Below are 20,661 nucleotides of genomic sequence, written 5' to 3'. Positions count from 1 at the left end.
TATGATTTATTTAACCTGTGTTGTAGCTTGTACCCTGAGAAGTAAAAGTGGGTAGAAAATGGGTAATGTATAAGTGTTAATGTATTTGTATTTTAAAGCAAGCACAAAGATGTTTAATATTATAAAGAGAATATATATATATATATATATATATATATATATATATATATATATATATATACACCACCTATATAGACAGACAGATCTATTAAATTCTAATAAACAAAAGAGTAACAAAGGTGGCCCCTGCTCTCTCTATCCTGCAGATACCTTCCCTGAGCCGAGCATCCATGGGACTGTCTCTTCTCCTGTCCTCGTGGATTATCTTGATTCTGTCCACGCAGCCTGTCCACCTGTCCATCATGGAGTTTTACACAGGTAAAAAGTGGCAAAGCCACGATACCTGGCTTTGCCACTTCTTACCTGTGTGACCTTGAACAACTTAGTTCTCTTCTCTAAGCCTCCATTTCCTCATCTGTAAAATGGGAATGATAATAATAGTACCTACCTTATAGGGCTGTCATAGGATTAAACGAGTTATTACACATGAAGTGCTTGTAACGGTGCCTGGCACACAATTAGCTTCATATGAGAGTTAGTTGTTGTTGTTACCAGAGCTAATGACTCCTAAGGGCCATGAGCAGCATGGAAATCATCCCTCCCTGTTAATCCCCAACCCATGCATGCACACTAGGACTCCTCTCTGTGAGCAGGTGGCTCAAGAAGATTGGGCCGGTGCCCCCATGAGATGCAGTGGCCTCTTGGTGGACCCAGCCCTCAGTGCCTGGGACAGCCTTCTGCAGACAGCAGGCCTCTGACAGCTAAGTCAGCTTTCCCCAGATGGCTACCTGACAAATGTCTTTACATGCTGTTCTGACACAGTTGATGCAAAATGACAGCCCGGCTAAATGGGTCAAATGAACTCAGATCTGGACTCAGAGTCACCTTCTCAGTAAAATGGAGAGATCGCCGTACTTCTTTCTGCTGCGTCTTTGAATCTCACACCAGCCATGTGTTAGCACCACCTGGTGACCTGTGTGTCTGCCTAGCTACAGAGACAGAAAGGCCGGAGGGCTTTGCAAGCCCATGAACTGAACCCCACGGTCTGCATGCTCTCGGGTTTGACCCCAAGGGCTTCCTCTGATCCCACCCCCCGTAATTTTGAAGGAGCCGACCCGGGCAGAGGCTTGCTCATTTCCAGAGGCTCCAGCAGTCCCTGGTGGTGGTCTGGAGTGGCGGGTGGAGGAGCGAGGAAAAGTGGAAAATGTAAGGGGGAGAAAAGAAGAAAAGATGAGTAGAGCTGAGCTGCAAGCTAAGAGAGAGCTCGTGTGTTTGCAGAGGTCACTATGTAATCATGTGGGGTAGAAACAGTGATAATAGCTACCATTTATTAGGAAGTCTATTATTTGTTTATTTCACACCTAAAATAGAACATGTGATTCTCCCTCTTACCACTCTCCCACACACCCCTCCGCAAACTTACTTCATTCCCTCATCTTCCCCATCTTAGGAAACAGAACCACCATCTGCCCTGCTGAGGCCAAAGCCCTGCTCTTGGGCAATGCATATCTAATCCATCAGCAGCTCCTTCAAATTGCCCCCTGAATCTGACCAGCCTCACCACCTCCACTGCCAACCCCCTGGTCCAGACCACCACTGGCCCTCTACCTGGCCTCCTTGCTTTCATGCTTGCTTGCATTTCTCCCCACAGCAGCCAGAGGGATCTTTTAAAGTCATAAATTAGATCATGAAACTCTCTTGTTCAAATCCCTCTGAAGGCTTCCCATTGTGCTTAGAAAAAAACACAAATGTCTCCTCACAGCTTATGAGGCCCTCCATGCTCTGGGCCCTGGAGACCTCGGTGGCCTTCTCTCTGTACTCTCTCCTTCCCTCAGTCTGCTTCAGCCTCACTAGACTTCCTGATGTTTCTCCGCCAACACTGCATTATGATACTTTTCAAACACAAATTAAGGTTGAAAGAATTTTACGGTGAATATTCATATACCTACCACCTAAATGCTACTATGAACATTTTACTATACTAACATAAGCATATATCTGTCCATCCCTCTATCTATCCATCCATCCATCCATCTAATTTTTTAATGAATTTTAAAGTAAGTTGCAGACATCAGTACACTTTACCCCTAAAAACTACAGTATAAATATTCAGAGCCTTCTTAATGCTTTTAAAACATGCCAAGTACTCCTGCCACAGGGCCTTTGCACTTGTTATTGCCTTCCTTGGGATATTTTCTTCCCAGACATTTGCATCATTCACATTTCACAAATATTTACTGACCACTGTGTGCCATTTTCTCATTTCTTTCAGATCTGTACCCAAATGCCAATGCTTCAGCAAGACCTTTCCTGGCCACCCTTCACTAACTACAAAAGCACCAACTTCAGATCACTCTTGCTTTATTCTTCTTCATAGATCAGATCAAAACCTGAACTTTTGTGTGTGTGCACAAATGTGTAGTTTCCAAATTTGTTTACTGCTGATCTTTCCTACTAAAATGTGAGCTCCATTAGACAGGGATTTTATTTTATTTCCTGCTATTTTCCCACTTTTACAACAGTCCCTGGGATGAGTAGGCACTCAATACATACTTGTTACTTGTATGAACAAATTAAGCTTTTACCATGTGCCAAGGGTTCTACTTATGTTATCGCATGTAAGTGATATCCTCACAACAGTATCTGCACACTATCCTCATTTTACAGGTGAGGAAACTGAGGTTGAGGTGAAATGATCTGTCACGCAAGGGGCGAGTCATATAAGTAGAGAGTGATGAGCTGAGATCTAAGCCCAGGTCCCAGGTATCATTAATAGAGCCTTCTTGATGTTTTTAAAACACAATATGCTTATTCCTGCTACCGGGCCTTTACACGGACACAGTGCAAATATAAATATGCATATATACCATACTGTATGACTGGTATTCAATTTGACTCCTGCTTATGGAGAGGCTGGTTAGGCCAGGTAGGTGCCCCACGGGCCCTACAGAGAGTGAAGAAATACAGAGGCCATTCCTGAGCTAAAGAAGAGGTTGAAGGCTGTCCCCGTAGAGGCCCGGCTGGAGTCACACTTTAGAAAAGTCACTCCAGGAGCAGAGCAGTTGCAGAATTGGAAAAGGACTGGAGGGGAGAGGCTGGAGGCAGGAGCAGTTCAGCGGTGGTTACAATAGCCCAGGGCCTGACATGGAGAAGAAAAGACAGACTGGAGCTTTGGTTTCATTTCAGAATCTGAAGGCTGGAGATTTTGCAAATCCCATACTCGTTATCCTTCTCTACTTATCACCCAAGAGGAAGCGCAAATGCCCCTCTCTAATGATGCCACAACAGAGGACCCTTTTAGGTCACGGGAGAGCAGACGGCTCTGTCCCTCTCAAACCACCTCACTGCCCCCTGTCCACCCCGCCCACCCCCCCACACACACTGTCTCTCCTCTTTTAAGAGAGAATCCTAATCTCATTAGGACCATTTATCAGAGGCCACGGTCACCGCGTTAAAGGGTAGGAACATGGCTGTGCCCTCTCTTCTCTCTCATCTTCCCTGCAACCAAAGTAATGAAATCACCTGGGGCCTGTCCACAGGGTCCTTCTTTTCTCCTCTGTTCACTCATGACCTTGGGTTCTTTCATTGCCTCTGGCTGCAGCACCAGCTAGTATTAAGACTTTGATCTTATTTAAGAGGATAGGAGAGTGATGAACCTGGCAGGACACTGTGGGGAGATCTGCTGATCTACCCTTCAGTGAAACTTGTGAAAAATGCAAAAACAAGGAAACAAACAACGACTGAAAGCCTCTGGAAATGGTCCTACAGGCAAACAACAAATGAAGAAACATCTATTCAAGAAAATCTATGAAAATTCGGTAAGAAAAGTGAGAGTCTGTGCAATTTGAACCAAGACTACTCCCTCCCTCCACCAGCACCCACAAGCTCAGGGAGGCAGACTCCACTTCAGACTCCTGTAGCCCGAATATAGGGCTTCCTCTCCCACCAAGCTTCCAGCAGGAGGGCTTTCTTCCCAGGAGGAGCAGGACATCAGTGTTTCTCCTCCTGCCCCCAGCTACCTGTTGCTGAGGCTAAGTCCCAGGTGAGTACGGTAGAGAGGTGAGGGCTCCTCATTCCACCCAATCTTCACTTACACAACAGAAGTTCTGCCTTGGGCACAGCACCCGTGAGAATATTCGGGCCCTGATCACCCTTACCCCACCTCATGAGGTGATGGTTCCTTGTGAGAAGAGGCAAGCTGAGAGGGCCTCAGGATGCTGCCTTCCTCTCCACAAAGCACTCAGCTCCTAGAATGTGCAGGTCACTCAGAAGCTTGCCATTGTCCTCACCCCCAGCTCCAGACCTCTACCTCAGAGATTCTGCCTGGGGGAAGAAGTAGGCTGCAAAACAGCTGCCACTCTCTTCCCAAAGGAATTGACTTCACTTTGCAACAGAGCTTGGAGAAGTTTAGGCCTAAGGGTGCTCTCAAGAACGGTGGAGATTGTTGTGAAAGGCAACTGGGGGCGGGTTCACAGATTTAATGTAGATACAGCCCAGATTGTAGGCTAACTATTTTGGAAGAGATAACCAGAGAATTAGACAGCTGAGAGGAGCCCTCCTAGGGTCAAAACAAATACCAAACAATGACCTCAGAAACTATTCCTTCAAAGGAGACAGAGTTTGATTGGATTGGTTTGTAGAAAAATTTATGACTGAGGACACTGTTAATATTTACAATAGCCAGGACATGGAAGCAACCTAAGTGTCCATCGACAGATGAATGGATAAAGAAGATGTGGCACATATATACAATGGATATCACTCAGCCATAAAAAGAAACGAAATTGAGTTATTTGTAGTGAGGCGGATGGACCTAGAGTCTGTCATACAGAGTGAAGTAAGTCAGAAAGAGAAAAAAAAAATACCATATGCTAACACATATATATGGAATCTAAAAAAAAAAAAAAAAATGGTCATGAAGAACCTAGGGGCAAGATGGGAATAAAGATGCAGACCTACTAGAGAATGGACTTGAGGACACGGGGAGGGGGAAGGGTAAGCTGGGACAAAGTGAGAGAGTGGCATGGACATATATACACTACCAAATGTAAAACAGCTAGGGGGAAGCAGCCACATAGCACAGGGAGATCAGCTCAGTGTTTTGTGACCACCTACAGGGGTGGGATAGGGAGGGTGGGAGGGAGATGCAAGAGGGAGGAGATATGGGGATATATGTATACATATAGCTGACTCACTTTGTTACACAGCAGAAACTAACACACCACTGTAAAGCAATTATACTCCAATAAAGATGTTAAAAAAAATAGAGCAAAACATGCAGCAATTAGTGGAGTTTAACAGCTGGATGTAGTCAGGGAAAGAGAACCCTACCAAAACCACTGTCATCCCAGGTGGTTGTGGGCATATGCAAAGCTGTTCCTCTCTGGGAAGTAACATCAGGCTTAACACTGTATGTATGGGGGAAGGGAGGAAGGGGAACACAGATGTCACTGAAACAGTCCAGTCAGTCGTTAAACAGACACAGAAGCAAATAACAAATAAGCCTCACAGGGTAGGGACCAGTACCCAGAGTTGTTATAATATTTTATCTAAAATGTCCAGTTTCCAACCAAAAATAATTAGAAGACATGCAAAAAAACCCAAAAAGTATGAAAAAAAAAAGTATGATGCAAACACTGGAGGGAAATAAAAAGCAGACAACAGAAAATGCCTGTGAGAATGACCAGATGTCAAATTTAACAAATATCAAAGTAGCTGTTACAAATATGTTCACAGCTAAAGGAAACCGTGATTAAAGAAGTAAAGTATGAGGACAATGTCGAATCAAATAGAGAATATCAATAAAGAGATACAAATTATAAATTAAAAAATTCTGGAATTAGGGCTTCCCTGGTGGTGCAGTGGTTGAGAGTCCACCTGCCAATGCAGGGGACATGTGTTTGTTCCCCGGTCCGGGAAGATCCCACATGCCGCGGAGCAGCTAGGCCCATGAGCCATGGCCGCTGAGCCTACGCGTCCAGAGCCTGTGCTCCGCAACGGGAGAGGTCACAACAGTGAGAGGCCCATGTACCGCAAAAAAAAAAAAAAAAAAAATTCTGGAATTAAAAAATACAGCAACTGAAATTAAACATTTACTAGAGGGGCTCAATAGTAGATTTGAAATGGCTACAGAATTAGCAAACTTGAAGACAGATTGATAGAAATAATGATGAAAGCTAAAGAACCAAGAGACAAAAGAAGGAAGAAAAATGAACAAAGCCATAGAGAAATGTGGGATACCATTAAGTGTGTCAACATACGTGTAACAGGAGTAGTAGAAAAGAGAAAAATGAACAGAAAAAATATTTGAAGAAATAATGGCTGAAAAATTCCCAAATTTATTGAAAAAACAATAACCTACACATCTAGGAAGCTGAACAAATGCCAAGTAGGACAAATGCAAGAAGATCTACATATAGACACACCACAGTAATAACACTGAAAGTCAGAGACATGGAGACAATTTTGAAAGCATTAAGAGAAAAATAATTTATCACTTTCAGGGAACCCAAATAAGATTAACAGCTGACTTTTCAGTGGAAACAATGGAGGTCAGAAGACAGTGGGATGCCACATTAAGAGTGCTCCAAAAAATAACTGTCAACCAAGAATCTTAAATCTAGAAAAGCTATCTTTCAAAAGTGAGGCAAAATAAGGATATCTTCAGATTAAAAAAAAAAAACCCAAAATGTGTTATCTAGCAAATCTACCTTATAAGAAACACTAAAGGAAGTTTTTTCAGGTTGAAAACAAGTAACCCTTATAGTAATTTGAATCCACAGAAAAAACAGAGAGCACTAATAAAGATAATTATGTAACCATAAAAGAGTATAAATGCATATTTTTTCTCTTTTCTTCTCTTAATTTATTTTAAAAGCAAGTCTAAAAAATATGTGTATAATATATGTATATAATGTACTGCTGGGCCTATAACACACAGAAATGTAATATATGTATAATATGTTTGCAATTAGAAAACAAAGGAGGTGACAGCAAAGCTGTACTGGGCTAAGGAAATGGCTACAAATGGTAAAAAAAAATTATAACAATGTGCTGCTGCATTTATAAAATTAACAGATGTAATATGTATACCAATAATACCACAAAAATACAGAAAGGGGAATAGAACTATATATGAGTAATATTTTCACATATTACTGGAATTAAGCTAGTATAAATCTGAAGTTCATTCTCAGAGTTAGGACATATATGGCAGGCCCTAGAGCAACCACTTAAAAATAACTCAAAAATATAGTTAAACACAGTTTAAAAATCATTGAAAAATTAAAATACTACATTAGAAAATACTTAATGCAAAAGAAAGTAGTAAAGAAGAAATAAAGGAACAAAAAACCATGACACATAGAAAACAAAAAAGGAAAATATCAGGTAAAAATCCAACTATGTCAATAATAACATTAAATGTGAATGGATTAAACAATCCAATTAAAATGCAGAGACTGTCAGACTAAAAATAACAGGATCCAACTATATGATGTCTATAGGAGACATCTTTAGATTCAAAGACACAATTAGAGCGAAAGTAAAATGATGGGGAAACTATATTATGCAAACTACAGCCATAGGAAATCTAGAGTGGCTATCCTAATATCAGACTACACAGGCTATAACACAGAAATAAATACTAGAAATAAAGAGGTACATTTTATAATGACAAAAGGTTCAATCCATTAGGGAGATATAACAATGATAAATATAATGCATCTAATAATAGAGCAGCAAAATACATGAAGCAAATAATGTCAGAAATGAAGGGAAAAACAGATAATTCAAAAAAATAATCATTGGAGACCTCAACACCCTACTTCCAATAAGGAACAGAACAACTAGACACAAGATCAACAAAGAAACAGAAAATGTAACATTATAAACCAAGTACACCTAACATACATCTATAGGATGCACCACCCAACAACAAGAGGATACACATTCTTCTCAAGTGCACATGGAACATTCTCTAGGATATGCCATATTCTGGGCCATAAAGCAAACTTCAGGTAATTTAAAAGACTATAAATAATACAAAGTATTTTCTCCAATCACAATAGAATGAAACTACTGAGTTCTCAATAGTAGGAAACTCAAAATTATGAAGAATTGAACAACGTCCTCCTAAATAACCAATGGTCAAAGAAAAGATCAAAAGGGACATCAGAAAATACTTTGAGATGAATGAAAATGAAGATGCAACATACCAAAATGTATGAGATGCAGCTAAAGCAGTGCTTAGAAATTTATAGCTGTAAACGCCTATATTAAGAAAAAGTAGAGCTCAAGTCAATAGCTTAAACTTCCACTGTAAGTCACTGGAAAAAGGAAGAGCAAAATATACTTAAAGCAAGGAAGGAAATAATAAAGATCAGAGTAGAAATTAATGAAATAGAGAATAGATAAATTATAGAGAAGGTCAATTAAACCAAAGCCTGGTTCTTTAAAAAGATCAAACAGATTGACAAACCTTTAGCTACAATGACCAAGAAAAAAAGAGAAGACTCAAATCACTAGAATCAGAAATGAAAAAGGGACATTATGGCCAACCTTACAGAAAGAAAAAAGGATTATAAAGCAATATTGTGAACATCTGTATGCCAGTAAACTGAATAAGTTAGATGAAATGAACAAATTCCTATAAAGACACAAACTACTGAAACTAACTTAAGAAAAAATAGGAAATCTGTAGAGACCTATAACAAATAAAGAGATTGAAACAGTTTAAAAAAAAAAAAAGACCAAACTACCCACCTGCAAAGAAATGCCTAGGCCCAGACAGTTTTGCTGCTAAATTAGACCAAACATTTAAAGAATTAATAACTATTCTTCACAAACTCTTTCAAAAACTAGAAGAGGAGGAAACGCTTCCCAACTCATTTTATGAGGTCAGTATTAACCTTATATCCAAATCAGACAAAGATGTCGCAAGAAAACTGTAGACCAATATCTCATGAATATGTGTGCAAAAATCTTCAACAAAATACTAGAAAACTGAATCCAGTAACATATAAGAAGAATTTTGTGCCACACCCAAGTGGAATTTATCCAAGGAATGCAAAATTGGTTTAACACCGTCCCCATCAATTAATGTAATATATCAATCAATAGAATAAAAAACCAAAAAAAATCACATCATCATCTCAGTAGATGAAGAAAAAGCATTTGGCAAAAGCCAACATGATAAAAACACTCAGCAAACCAGGAAGAGAAGGGATCTTCTTCAACCTGATAAATGGCATCTATGACAAACCTACAACGAACATCATACTTAACAGTGAAATACTGGATGCTTTCCCCCTCAGGTCAGGTGCAAGGCAAGGATGTCCATTCTCATCACCTGTAATCAACATTGTACTGGTGGTTCTAGCCAGGGCAATTGGGCAAAGAAAAGAAATAAAAAGCACCCAGATTGGAAAAGAAGAAGTAAAACTATGTCTATTCACAGATGCTATGATCTTGTATATAGAAAATCATAAGGAACTCACTAAAAACTATTTGAATGAATGAACAAGTTCAGCAAGGTTGCAGGTTACAAGAACAATTATTAAGATCAATTGTATTTCTATACACTTGTAATGAACAATTCAACATGAAATTAAGTACACAATTCCATCTACATTAGCATCAAAAAGAATAAAATACTGAGGAATAAATTTAACAAAAGAAGTGTAAAACTCATATTCTGAAAACTACAAATTATTGTTGAAAGAAATTAAATAAGATATAAAAAATTCAAAAACATCCTATGTTCATGGATCAGAGACATAGCACTTAAGATGACACTACTCCCAAATTGATGTACAAATCCAACGCAATCACCATCAGAACCCCAGCTGACTTCATTGTAGAAACTGATAAGCTGATTCTAAAATTCATATGGAATTGCAAAGAACCCAGTATAGCCAAAAAAATCTTGAAAAAGAAGAACAATCTTGAAAAAGAAGAACAAACACACTACAAAGCAACAGTAATCAAGACAATATTGTACTGGCACAAGGATATACATACGGATCAGTGGAATAAAACTGAGAGTTCAGAAATAAACCTATACATCTATGGCCAGATGATTTTTTACAAGGGGGCCAAGATCATTCAGTGGGGTAAAGAATAATAATTTCAATTTATGATGCTTTTTTTAATGAAAACATATGGCTGCATAAAAGTTGTATACAAATGTTTACAGCAGCAATATTCATAAAAGCCAAAAAGTGGAAACAACCCCAATGTCTATCAGTTGACAAATGGATAAACAAAACACGGTCTGTCCACACAATGGGATAGTATTCAGCCATAGAAAGGAATGAATTCCAGATTCATGCTACAACAGGAATGAACCTTGAAAACATCATGCAAGGTGAAAGAAGCCATATACAAAGGCCACATACGGCATGATTTCATTATATAAAATGTCTGGAATAGATAAACACATAGAGACAGAAAGTAGATTAGTGGTTGCTTAGGGTTGGGGAGAAATGTGGGAGGGAAAGGAGAGTAAGGGATGAGAGCGAAGGCCATGGGGGTCCTTTCCATCGTGATGAAAATGTTCAAAAATAACATTTTTTTGAAAAAAATGTTCAAAAATTGACTGTGGTGATGATTGCACATATCTGTGAATATATTAAACACCACTGAATTGTACACTTTAAATGGGTGAACTGTATGGTATGTGAATTATATCTCATTAAAATGGTTAAAATAAAAGAGGCAGTGAGATTCCTACCCAGGTTTCAGGCCTAAGCACGTGGTGCTGGCCAGTTTACCATCCCTACACTAGCGGTGAGGAAATAATGACGTGACCACTGTTCTCGTTTTTCTATTGTCTTTATTTCTTACAGGGCAGAGTGGCAATCATTCAGGCAGAATTGGGCTTTCACGTGTAAACTGACTGAAATACCATTTTAATACCCTCAAAACCTTGCCTAATACATACAATATGGATGAATCTCCAAACATTATGCCAAGTGGAAGAAGACAGAGCAGAAAGACTCTCTTCACAATTCTATTTATATGAAGTTCTAGAACAGGCAACACTAATCTCTGGTGGAAAAAAATCACATCAGTGGTTGCTTCTTGGGCTTTGGGGGCAGGGACTGAGTGGGAAAGGGCATGAAGGAACATTCTGGGGTATTGGAAATGTTCTGTATCTTGAGAGGGGTTTGAGTTATACAAATTTTTTGCATTTATAAAAACTCACGGATGAAACACTTAAAATTTATGCATTTCAGTGTTGCAATTTTACTTTAAAAAAAGAACCATGAACAATACTGGCCCTTTTTAATGATTTGCTTGCTGAAGTGTCTGGGGGAGACATTCAGTGATGACTGAAACTTACTTTGAAATGTGTTAAAAATAAGACGGAGGGACTTCCCTGGTGGTGCAGTGGTTAGGAATCCGCCTGCCAATACAGGGGACACGGGTTCGAGCCCTAGTTCAGGAGGATCCCACATGCTGCAGAGCAACTAAGCCCGTGTGCCACAACTACTGAGCCTGCGCTCTAGACCCCATGCGCCACAACAATAGAAGCCACTGCGATGAGAAGCCTGCGCACCGCAACGAACAGTAGCCCCCGCTCGCTGCAACTAGAGAAAGCCTGTGCGTAGCAACGAAGACCCAATGCAGGCAAAAATAGATAGATAGATAGATAGATAGATAGATAGATAAATAAATAAATAAAAAACAAAATAAGATGGATTGATGGATGGGTAGACAGATACATGAAAAAGCAAATAAAGCAAAATGTTATCAATTGTAGAAACTAAGTGGTAGTTATATGGCTGTTCACTGTACAATTATCTTCAACTTTTCGGTGTGTTTGAAATTTTTTTATTAAAGAAGATACTGGGAACCAATATTTTAGAAACAAGTAAAAATCTTACCCTGATTTCTAGTCAATGCCTAGAACAATCTGATGAAAACTGTGGACCTCTTCTCAGAGGCACACGTTCCTACAGAAATAAATTTTGCCTGTAATGGGCCTCCTAAAGCCCATTTATGGATACCTGATGTGTGCAAAGAGTTAATTGTTTAATGGCTTTCTAGATGTAGATGATGTGCAAGGAGTCAAGGGCAATTTGGCAAATTTGGGGAAAATATCAATGAAAGGATGATGGTGCACATTTTAACTATATGAGCACGTTTCTGTTACCAGTTTCAGTGGTTTCTTTGTCTGGCAGTCTGCTTCCTCATTTAGCATTGTATTAATAAAGTTGCTACTGACTGGTTGCCTTAATGTTTTCATTGTTTATTTCTGACAATCAAGGGTTCTTAGCCTAACCATCGTTTCTTCCTAAGTCTTGGAGACAGGAAGAGCAAGCACAAATGGATTTTCCACACTCACACTCATGATGTGTTATAGACTCAAGACAGGGCAGCGGGTGTCAGTTAGGTGCAGAATCTGCTGAGACAGCAAAGGCAGGAGACTCTCAAACAACTGACTTGGTCCTCCAATTCGGTCACTCATTGGGTGAGCCATTGAATACAAGGACGTGGAGTTGTGGTGTTATGGCCTATTTGACCTTTGAAGGGCTGGGCTCCATTCATACAGGGTACTTTCAAGAGAGACAAAGATACCAATGGATCCCCTACATGAAATGTCTTAGAGGGAAGTAGGTAAGAAATCAGGCAGTTAGGCTGCCAATAAATAGTGACATCAATAAAATTCTTTGGACTCAGTTTCTTTATCAGGATCAGGAAAGATTTACACTGGATACACAGTCAATTAATGTTTCCTAGCCATCTAGTGGTCCCAAGCACTGTGCTAAGCTCTTTCATGTATGTCACCTCATTTTAACCTAGACCACAATTCTCTTGCTGCTGCCATTCCCATTTTACAGATAAGGAGACCAAGGCCAGAGGTTATGTGGCTTATCAAAGATCACATGGCCATAAAGGTCTCGACTCCAGTGCCCCCTTGACCATTCCTGCAGCTCAACATTTCTATGACTGTTTCAGCTGGAGTTGGCATGAATGTAAACATTTGACAACGCAATTAGTTTTTCTCCAGAGAACGTCCATGGTTCAGCACCCACACCAACACACAGGATACAGAGAGAGCCTTCCCTGAACTCGCTCTCCCAGGGAGAACCACTGTCCTTCCAGGACGATTCTTCCTACCTTTGTCATTCTCAGAAACCAGCAGCATGACAAATAACAATAGGGGCAGTATCTCCTGGAGAAGCAGACACAAGGCTCTGATCTATCCCCTTCCAGGGACCTGTGTGCCTCTGCTCTGAGGGGTCGAGGCAGCATTTTCTGGGGGTTTTCTTGGTGGGGGTGAAGCCTGCCAGGTGTGTCCTGTGGCAGCAAGCCCCATGCTCTCTGGCCTTCCCCCTCCTCAGTCCTGATGCCCACAGCACCTTCCACCCCCAGTGAGGAGCTGTGGGGAAACACAGCAGGTGCAGGGTGACTGACAGCGACCTCAGCCCCCCAAAAGTGGGTGCCCCAGGAAGGCTGCAAGGCTCCTCAGAGGGCACCTGACCCACTTCCTCACAGACGTGTCTGCCTCCACCAGCAGCCCCCACAGGTCTCAAGGCTGAAAACTCAGTCTAACTTGTTGGACAAGAGGTGTTTTCCACCAGTGGAAGAAGAGAGGCTGAGAGCAAGATCTAGAACAAGAGCTGCGCGCACACGCATGTGTGCGCACACACACACACACACACGGGAATAAACAAGCAACAGATGGAGAGAACGAGAAGGGGGGCTGTTAAAAGTGATAGAGGAAGAGGGTGGACTGGAGGTGGTAGGAAAAGAGAGGAAAGGAAGAACAGAGAAAAGCAAACCACTGCAAACAAGCAGAAGGTGGCAGCCTTCGTATCTCAAAACAAAGGCTCTGCAGGACACTTTCCTCAGCTCAGGATGACTTCAGCCTCTGAGGATTCTGGCAGAGCTGAACACTGTGCCTAGATGTGCTTTCCTGCCCTGGGACCCAGGTCTGACCCATCAGCTCCCTCTCGGGCCACAGTGACTGGTTCTCGCCTCGGTGCGTGACTCAAGGCAATGCAGTGAGACTTCATCCCAGCAGCTTTCTTGGAACCATTCTGAGAAGGAAGCTCTCTTCCACTGCGACTTTGGGTAAAAGGATGGGGAAAGCCTGGAGTTGCCAGAGACCACCACACAGGGAGATCCTACCTGAGGATGAAGCCAACACAGAGGGAAGCAGAACGGCAAGGTGGAGACACATTCCTGACAAGCTCTACTAAGCTCCTGCATCCAGCTATGCCTGAAGCCATGCCTACCCTGGGACTTTCAAGTATATGATCTGAATCCCTTTTAGGCTTAAGTCAGTTTGAGTTGGAGGTTCTGTGGCTGGAAACTGAAATAGTCCCACTAGAATACGAAAACCCACCTATTAGTCTTGCCTCTTATGCCAACTCCCAGAAACGTCACCTGAGGAGATACCCAGTTCTCCTGACAAAAATGGTGGCCAACAGGGCCTGGGACTGTCCCAAAAGACAAACACAAAGGCCAATAAGAGAACTGCTGAATAATGATTCTTTAAAAGTGAGACTATCACAGGGAGAAAGGAGGGCTGTGCTCAGTCAACATAGGGAGGTGCTGTGACTCTCAGGCCCTTGGCACCTGGGCTTGCATGGGCCCCTTCCTCCACTAAAAGAAACGTCAAAAATTATATCTTACAACTGCATTGTATAGACATGAATATAATCCAGGCTCATATTCTCTTTTTTCTTATTATTAAAAAAAAAAATTAAAACGTTTTCATGGGCCCTGAAAGCATCGCGGGCCCTGGGCACTGTGCCTGATCTGCCTAATGGAAATGCTGGCCCCAGGCCCATATTATCCAGACTGCTTGCCTGTACTGTCCAGGCTCCCTAGAGACAAACCTGATTTTATTTCCTTGTCTAGAGGGGTGGAAGGTCTGAGGAGTCCCTCAGAGCCCAGGCTGGCCTTTCTCTCTCTACATGCTAACACTTCCCTGGGTCACCACAGTTTGGCCTCACCTTCGGGGTACCCACTGCACTGGGTCACCCCTGTAGCCTGGCATTGTCACTCTGCATGGTGGGGAGCTGCTCTCGACCTGTCAGGTGACAAGACCAGGAGCGCCTTGATGACCCATGTCTGGTTCATTGATGTGCCCCAGGTCCCAGCTCAGGCCGGGCGCAGAACAGACCCCCAACAGGGGAGGGACAGAGGACAAAGCCTGCTTCCTACTTAGGAAACTCTTGTCACTTAGGATTTGCACTCAGGCCAGGCAGGACACAGAAGGGAAGGAGGCAAGCCGTGTGGGGATGCAGTGGACTGGAGGTCTTTCCGGGTCGCTGTCTGCATCAGAGGATGACGTGCTGACTTCCAAAGCTGGATGGGTGGCGGTTACGTGGGTCAGCCCAGCAGGTGGGCAGGCATGAGTCAGCAGGAGAGGCCCCAGGTGAGTTCCTTGCCCCGATTCCCCCTCACTCACCTTCATCACTGGTGTGAGGCTCGGTGCCATTGTCGTGGTCAACTTCGTCGATGGTCCCTGGCTCGCTGTGCGGGCTGTCGCTGCAAGGAAACATAGGGAGGGGACTCCTGGGGGGCTTTGTACCTCACGCTGCCCTCAGCCTCCCGCAGGCGCCGGCCTAGCCCACCTCTGCGCCTTGACCCAGATCAGGCCAGGCCCGCTTCATCCCAGTTTTTGATCTGACCACCCGCAGACCTTCCTAACAGAAAACCGCTCCCGGCCCCCTCACCCATTGGGAAGATTCCCTGAATACCATCTCCCAACTGACCCCAGCCCTGAAATTTGCTGGGCTGTCTTCTTGGTAAAGGCCGTCAGTGCCTAAGTATTCTGTAAGATCTAGAAGGCAGTAAAACACCGACGTTTTTCCTCAGAAGGACCTCAGGCCAGAGCAGAAGGAACTTTGGAAGTACTGAGAGTCATCCATCTGGCCTGGCTCCCTGCCTGTCTTGCAGCAGAGGTGACAAGCTCAGCGAGGTGGGTGAAGCTCCCAAGGAGTGGGTTCCTCGGGGCTGCCTCATGGTGCTGCGTGCAAAATCCACATCAGCCCAGGTGGTGAGCAGGCTGGCAACCATGATGGGCTTAGGGGTAGAGTGAGTCCAGGACCATCAAATTCTGTCATTAATGCACTGGGATAATTTCATCAGCTGCTGCCCCCTCACTGGATTGTAAGCTTCTTAAGGCCAGGGTTCATTCACATAGTGAGCCAATCAGTTTTTTTTTTTAATCAAACCATTGATTGAGTCTTAATCTATGCCAGGCATGGTGCTAGGTAAGAGGGATGCATTGACGGGTAACGTGGACACAAACCCTGCCCTCATGGGCTGAGAAGCAGAAGTGCTACAAGTTGAAATATGTTATATAGGCACAAATGAGCAGAGACAAGAACAGGAGAGGAGACCTACATAGGGTGTCAAGGAAGGCTTCTTGAAGGTGACATTTACAATACCATTTAAAGGAAAATGGACTTTATTATGGAAAATTCTCCTGAATAAGTTCCAGACTCTGCACAATGGCTTAAGACCTTTCATAACCTGGCTCCTGCCGGCCTGTGGGGCCTCCTCCCTCACCATTCTCTCGTCACATGCAACACTGCAGGCATACAGAACACTTTTCATTTTATTGCATGCTCCAGGCCTAGCACATTCTTTGCCCGCTCTCACCTGGCTGACCCAGTTCATCCTTCAGGTCTCAGTCAAGTCTCCGTGTTTCCTCCAGGAAGCCTTTCTTGACCTCCCTACATTGGCTCCAGGGCCCCTACTCCTAGAACTGCCTGTTTCCTCCTCCCTGTCTCAGGGGTTACTCCTGGTCAGGTTACATCCCTACTCCTCAGCCCAGGGCGTGGCCCAGGACAGATGCTCAGTAACCATTTGGTGAATGAATGTTGTCCACTGTGATGAGACCCTCAACCAAATCCTCCTTTTTGGCTTTGAACACTCCTCCAAAATTACCATGTAATTAGTTTTCCTTTCTCATGGGGCACAAATGGGATTAAGAAAAGTGTGGTTACTGTATGTAGTGCTTTGGTAAGTATGCTAAGATCTGTACGTGCCTTCCCAGAGCACTAATTATATATACTGCAGCAAGAAAAGAAAACTGGTAATGGCTGCAAAAGCGATAAAGTTGAAAAGCTTCCTTTGTCTAAAAAGTGTGCTTGCTGGTTGTAGGATTTCTGTTACAGATCAGGGACAGACTGGCTCCAGGTGCCTCAGATGAGATTAGAGAGCTGTGGCCCGGTGTTTCTATGCAGAGAAGTGTTGCAGAGAAACAAGGAGGCTGGAACGTTTCCCTTCTTTGAAGCCGCTGCCCAAATATGCCCACAGAACTAAAGCGAGGCAAGAGTCCAGGAACGCTCTGACAATCAAAAGAGTAACTCCCCTGTAGGCATCTGGCTGAAAGCAGTGTGGGTAATACCTAAACATACAGCTGTGTGTTGTCCTGGATTGGGAAGAAAGAAAGAGTAGGAACCCTTTGGTTTTTGTCAGTTGGTGTTCTGAATTTTCTGTCTTCACAGAAATGTTCTATTTTCACCGTATTTTCAGGTCTTAGCCTGGGGAAGGTAGTCAGCCCTGAGTTTGATAAGATTCTAAAATATTTCTCCTAAGACCCAGTGTAGCACCAGGTACACAGAGGTGCCCAACTAGCACCTGTTGGCCTGATGTGGAGCTCTCAAAGAAAGTGAACAAACTTTGCCAGGAAAAGAGAACTCTAGATGGTAGGGGACAAGGGTGGGAAGTGTCATTCTCAGTTTAAGAGGCTGAGGTGGGGATTATCCACCCCCTGCTGCCTGAGATGGGCTTGCAGCTCACCTGGCCAATGACAGCATTACATACATCTCCTAATCGATGTGATTAGTTCACCAGACCCAAGCCTCAGGAGGAGACGTAATTCTTGGACTTGTGTTAAAACATTTGGGAAGGAGAAGCTCTTTTTCCACTGGGGATGGTGAGAGAACAGGCTCTAAACTGGCGTTACCAGATGCCTCTTTGAAACTACCAAGGGAGAGGCTGCCTGAGAATGAAGCCAATGTAGAAGAAAGCAGCCAGGGGCTGGGAATTGCAGGACTGAGTCCTGATGATAATAGTTGAACTCCTGGATCCAGCTATACCTAAAGCCATGATCCCAGACTTTATTTAGTTAAAACTAAATTCCCAATTGGCTTAAGCCAGTTTGAGTTGTATTTCTGTCCCTTATAAATCAAGACAGTCTTGACTGATGTACCTATCCCTCATATAAGGCTGGTGCGAAGCTCAAATGAGAAAATATATATGGGAGTACAGACTAAAAAGCAGTAAGAAAATCAAAGGGTTTCTTACTGTTCTGGTTCAACAGTAACAACAACAACGATGATAATAATAATATTAAGAAGAATGGAATCTTACCAATATTCTTCCCCTCCAGCCATGCATTTTTCATACACAGGTCCCTCTAGCTCCCGGGGGCTGGGGAAGATGGCTTCATGGTGGATGATGATGGTTTTGATGACTTCGTTGACGTGTGCCTGGCAGGACACAGGGTCTTGCCCATCGGGGATGTGCATGAGGGTGGGCCCGAAGCAGATGGCCAGGTTGTAGGGATCCATCATGTTCTCGTCACTATATTGCGAGAGGCTACAAGAAAGGAGTACCCACAAGTCACCAGGGAAAGGTGAATCCTCCCCCGTGGTTTCTTTCTCTTGGGGGCTCTACTCACGTTCAGGAGGGTCCCATGTTCTAGGAACAGTTGTACCTACAAACCTCAGGACACCCCCTCCCAAAGGAGGCCAGGGCTGAGTCAAAGAGGGGGTCCCCCCCTTGGCTGGGCAACTCACTGGTTGAGGAAAGCGAAGAGGTATCTCATGACCACGATGACCACGCGGGGAAGGGTGATGAGGATTTGTTGGATCTGGTGCACCCTCTCAGCTGGGTTCTCCAGTTCTGTAACACAAAGGGACTTTTCAGGGCGCCTTTCATCATCAGAGAGCCAAGTAGCTGACATCTGTGAGTCCCACCTGTGAGATCAGCCCACGTGGTTCAGGGGGAGGCAGCTTTTTTGTTTTGTTTTAATTTATTTATTTATTTTTGGCTGTGTTGGGTCTTTGTTGCTGCACATGGGCTTTCTCTAGTTGCGGCAAGCAGGGGCTACTCTTGGTTGTGGTGTGCGGGCTTCTCATTGTGGTGGCTTCTCTTGTTGCAGAGCACGGGCTCTAGGCACGCGGGCTTCAGTAGTTGTGGCGCATGGGCTCAGTAGTTGTGGTGCACAGGCTTAGTTGCTCTGCGGCATGCGGGATCTTCCCAGACTAGGGATCAAACCGTGTCCCCTGCATTGGCAGGCAGATTCTTAACCACTGCACCACCAGGGAAGCCCAGGGGGAGGCAGTTTTACTCTCAGTTCCAGGGATGGAAATGTGACCTTGGCCTGGCCAATCAGAGCATCAAATTCCCCTAGCCACAGGGCTGGGCCCAGGAAGGGGTCCATGGCCTAATCAGAACAAATCAGGGTTGATCCTTGGGACTCAGCTGGAGAAACCTAGAGAGAAGTTCCCTCTTGCAACTGGGTAGAGGAGCAGCTGGGGGCTCCCAGGAAAGAAGATGGTGTCCGGGAGTGCAGTCACCACAGAGCTGGAGGGGACAGATTCCTGAAGATGTCGTGTGAGGTCTGAGTCCAGCTGGGCCTTAACTTTTCAGATATATGAGCCACTACATTCCCTTTTACGGGTTAAGTCAGTGTAAGCTGAGTTTCTGTCACCTGTAGCCTATGAGTCCTGATGAACACAGGCAGGGACCAGGTTTTATTAGACTCTTTAAAAACACCAGCTGCAGCACAGGCCTGGCACAGAGTAGGTGCTCAGGAAATGAACACTGAATAAATAACCACCTCCTGAGCTGTATATTGGTCAAAGAGCCTGGTGATTCCTGGGCTCTTGTCTCTGACCCCCATTTTCAGGTCAACCCTAGAGATACAGACATTTAATCAGTCAAGCCAGAGTTGGGGGCAGCAAATTGGGCTTGGTAAGGAGAAAAAAGTGCTTTGTGGGCTTTTCTCTGTAGAGAGAGAAAGCTCAGGCTAAGAGTGAGCTACCAAAGCTCCAATGATTATCAGCAGGGCTGATGCATAAACCCATGTCAGTTTCTTTTTCAGAGAAAAACATGTTTTTCTCACTCAGCCCCTCCTCTCTCCAGCCTCCAGATCCTGTCAGCATGTTCCTTTTAAAACACAGCTTCCCCCTTTCTCCTCTGTATCCAAGGCCCTTCATGATGCAGCTTCAACCACCCTTGCCTGCTTCATCTCCCAGCTGCTGCCCCTTCTCCAAGTATCTGAAGATGACTGAGAGCCATGCTTCTCAGATGAAGTGGGTGTGCACCTCTGGGGCACTAACAAATATGTGGGGCATTCACAAATATGTGGGGCATTCTCTGGGGTTGTTGCAGTGACTGGAGGGTGCCACTGGCATTTGGGATCCAGGGGCCAAGGTGGTAAGGGTCCTGAATGTGTGGGACACACAAGAAGGCACTGCTCTACCCAAAGTGCCAGTAGTGCCCTGCAGAAGAACTGTGCCAGGCCACCTTAGCCACCCCCCACCCCTCCACCCAAACACACGAAGGCTCTCCTGCTCCAGGCCTTTGCACACACTGGTGATCTCTCTTCTCCACCTGGCA

General features: G+C 43.8%; 1 protein-coding gene across 3 annotated transcripts in view; it reads right to left on the bottom strand.

Annotated features, from left to right (window-relative positions):
• The window catches only part of SRGAP3 (SLIT-ROBO Rho GTPase activating protein 3), a gene marked incomplete at both ends in the record, with an annotated part of 250,892 nt that overhangs the window by 10,531 nt on the left and 219,700 nt on the right, over positions 1-20,661 (bottom strand). For all 3 annotated transcript variants that reach the window (XM_082847212.1, XM_082847211.1, XM_082847213.1), the window contains 3 exons: positions 15,488-15,567; positions 18,406-18,633; positions 18,834-18,939. In XM_082847212.1, coding sequence (XP_082703338.1) covers positions 15,488-15,567; positions 18,406-18,633; positions 18,834-18,939 — 414 coding nt within the window. The remainder of the gene's footprint in view (positions 1-15,487; positions 15,568-18,405; positions 18,634-18,833; positions 18,940-20,661) is intronic.

Source organism: Leucopleurus acutus (assembly GCF_964270905.1).
Source record: "Leucopleurus acutus genome assembly, chromosome: 10".
NCBI classification, from domain to species: Eukaryota; Metazoa; Chordata; class Mammalia; order Artiodactyla; family Delphinidae; genus Leucopleurus; species Leucopleurus acutus.
This window is presented reverse-complemented; position numbering and strand designations above follow the sequence as displayed.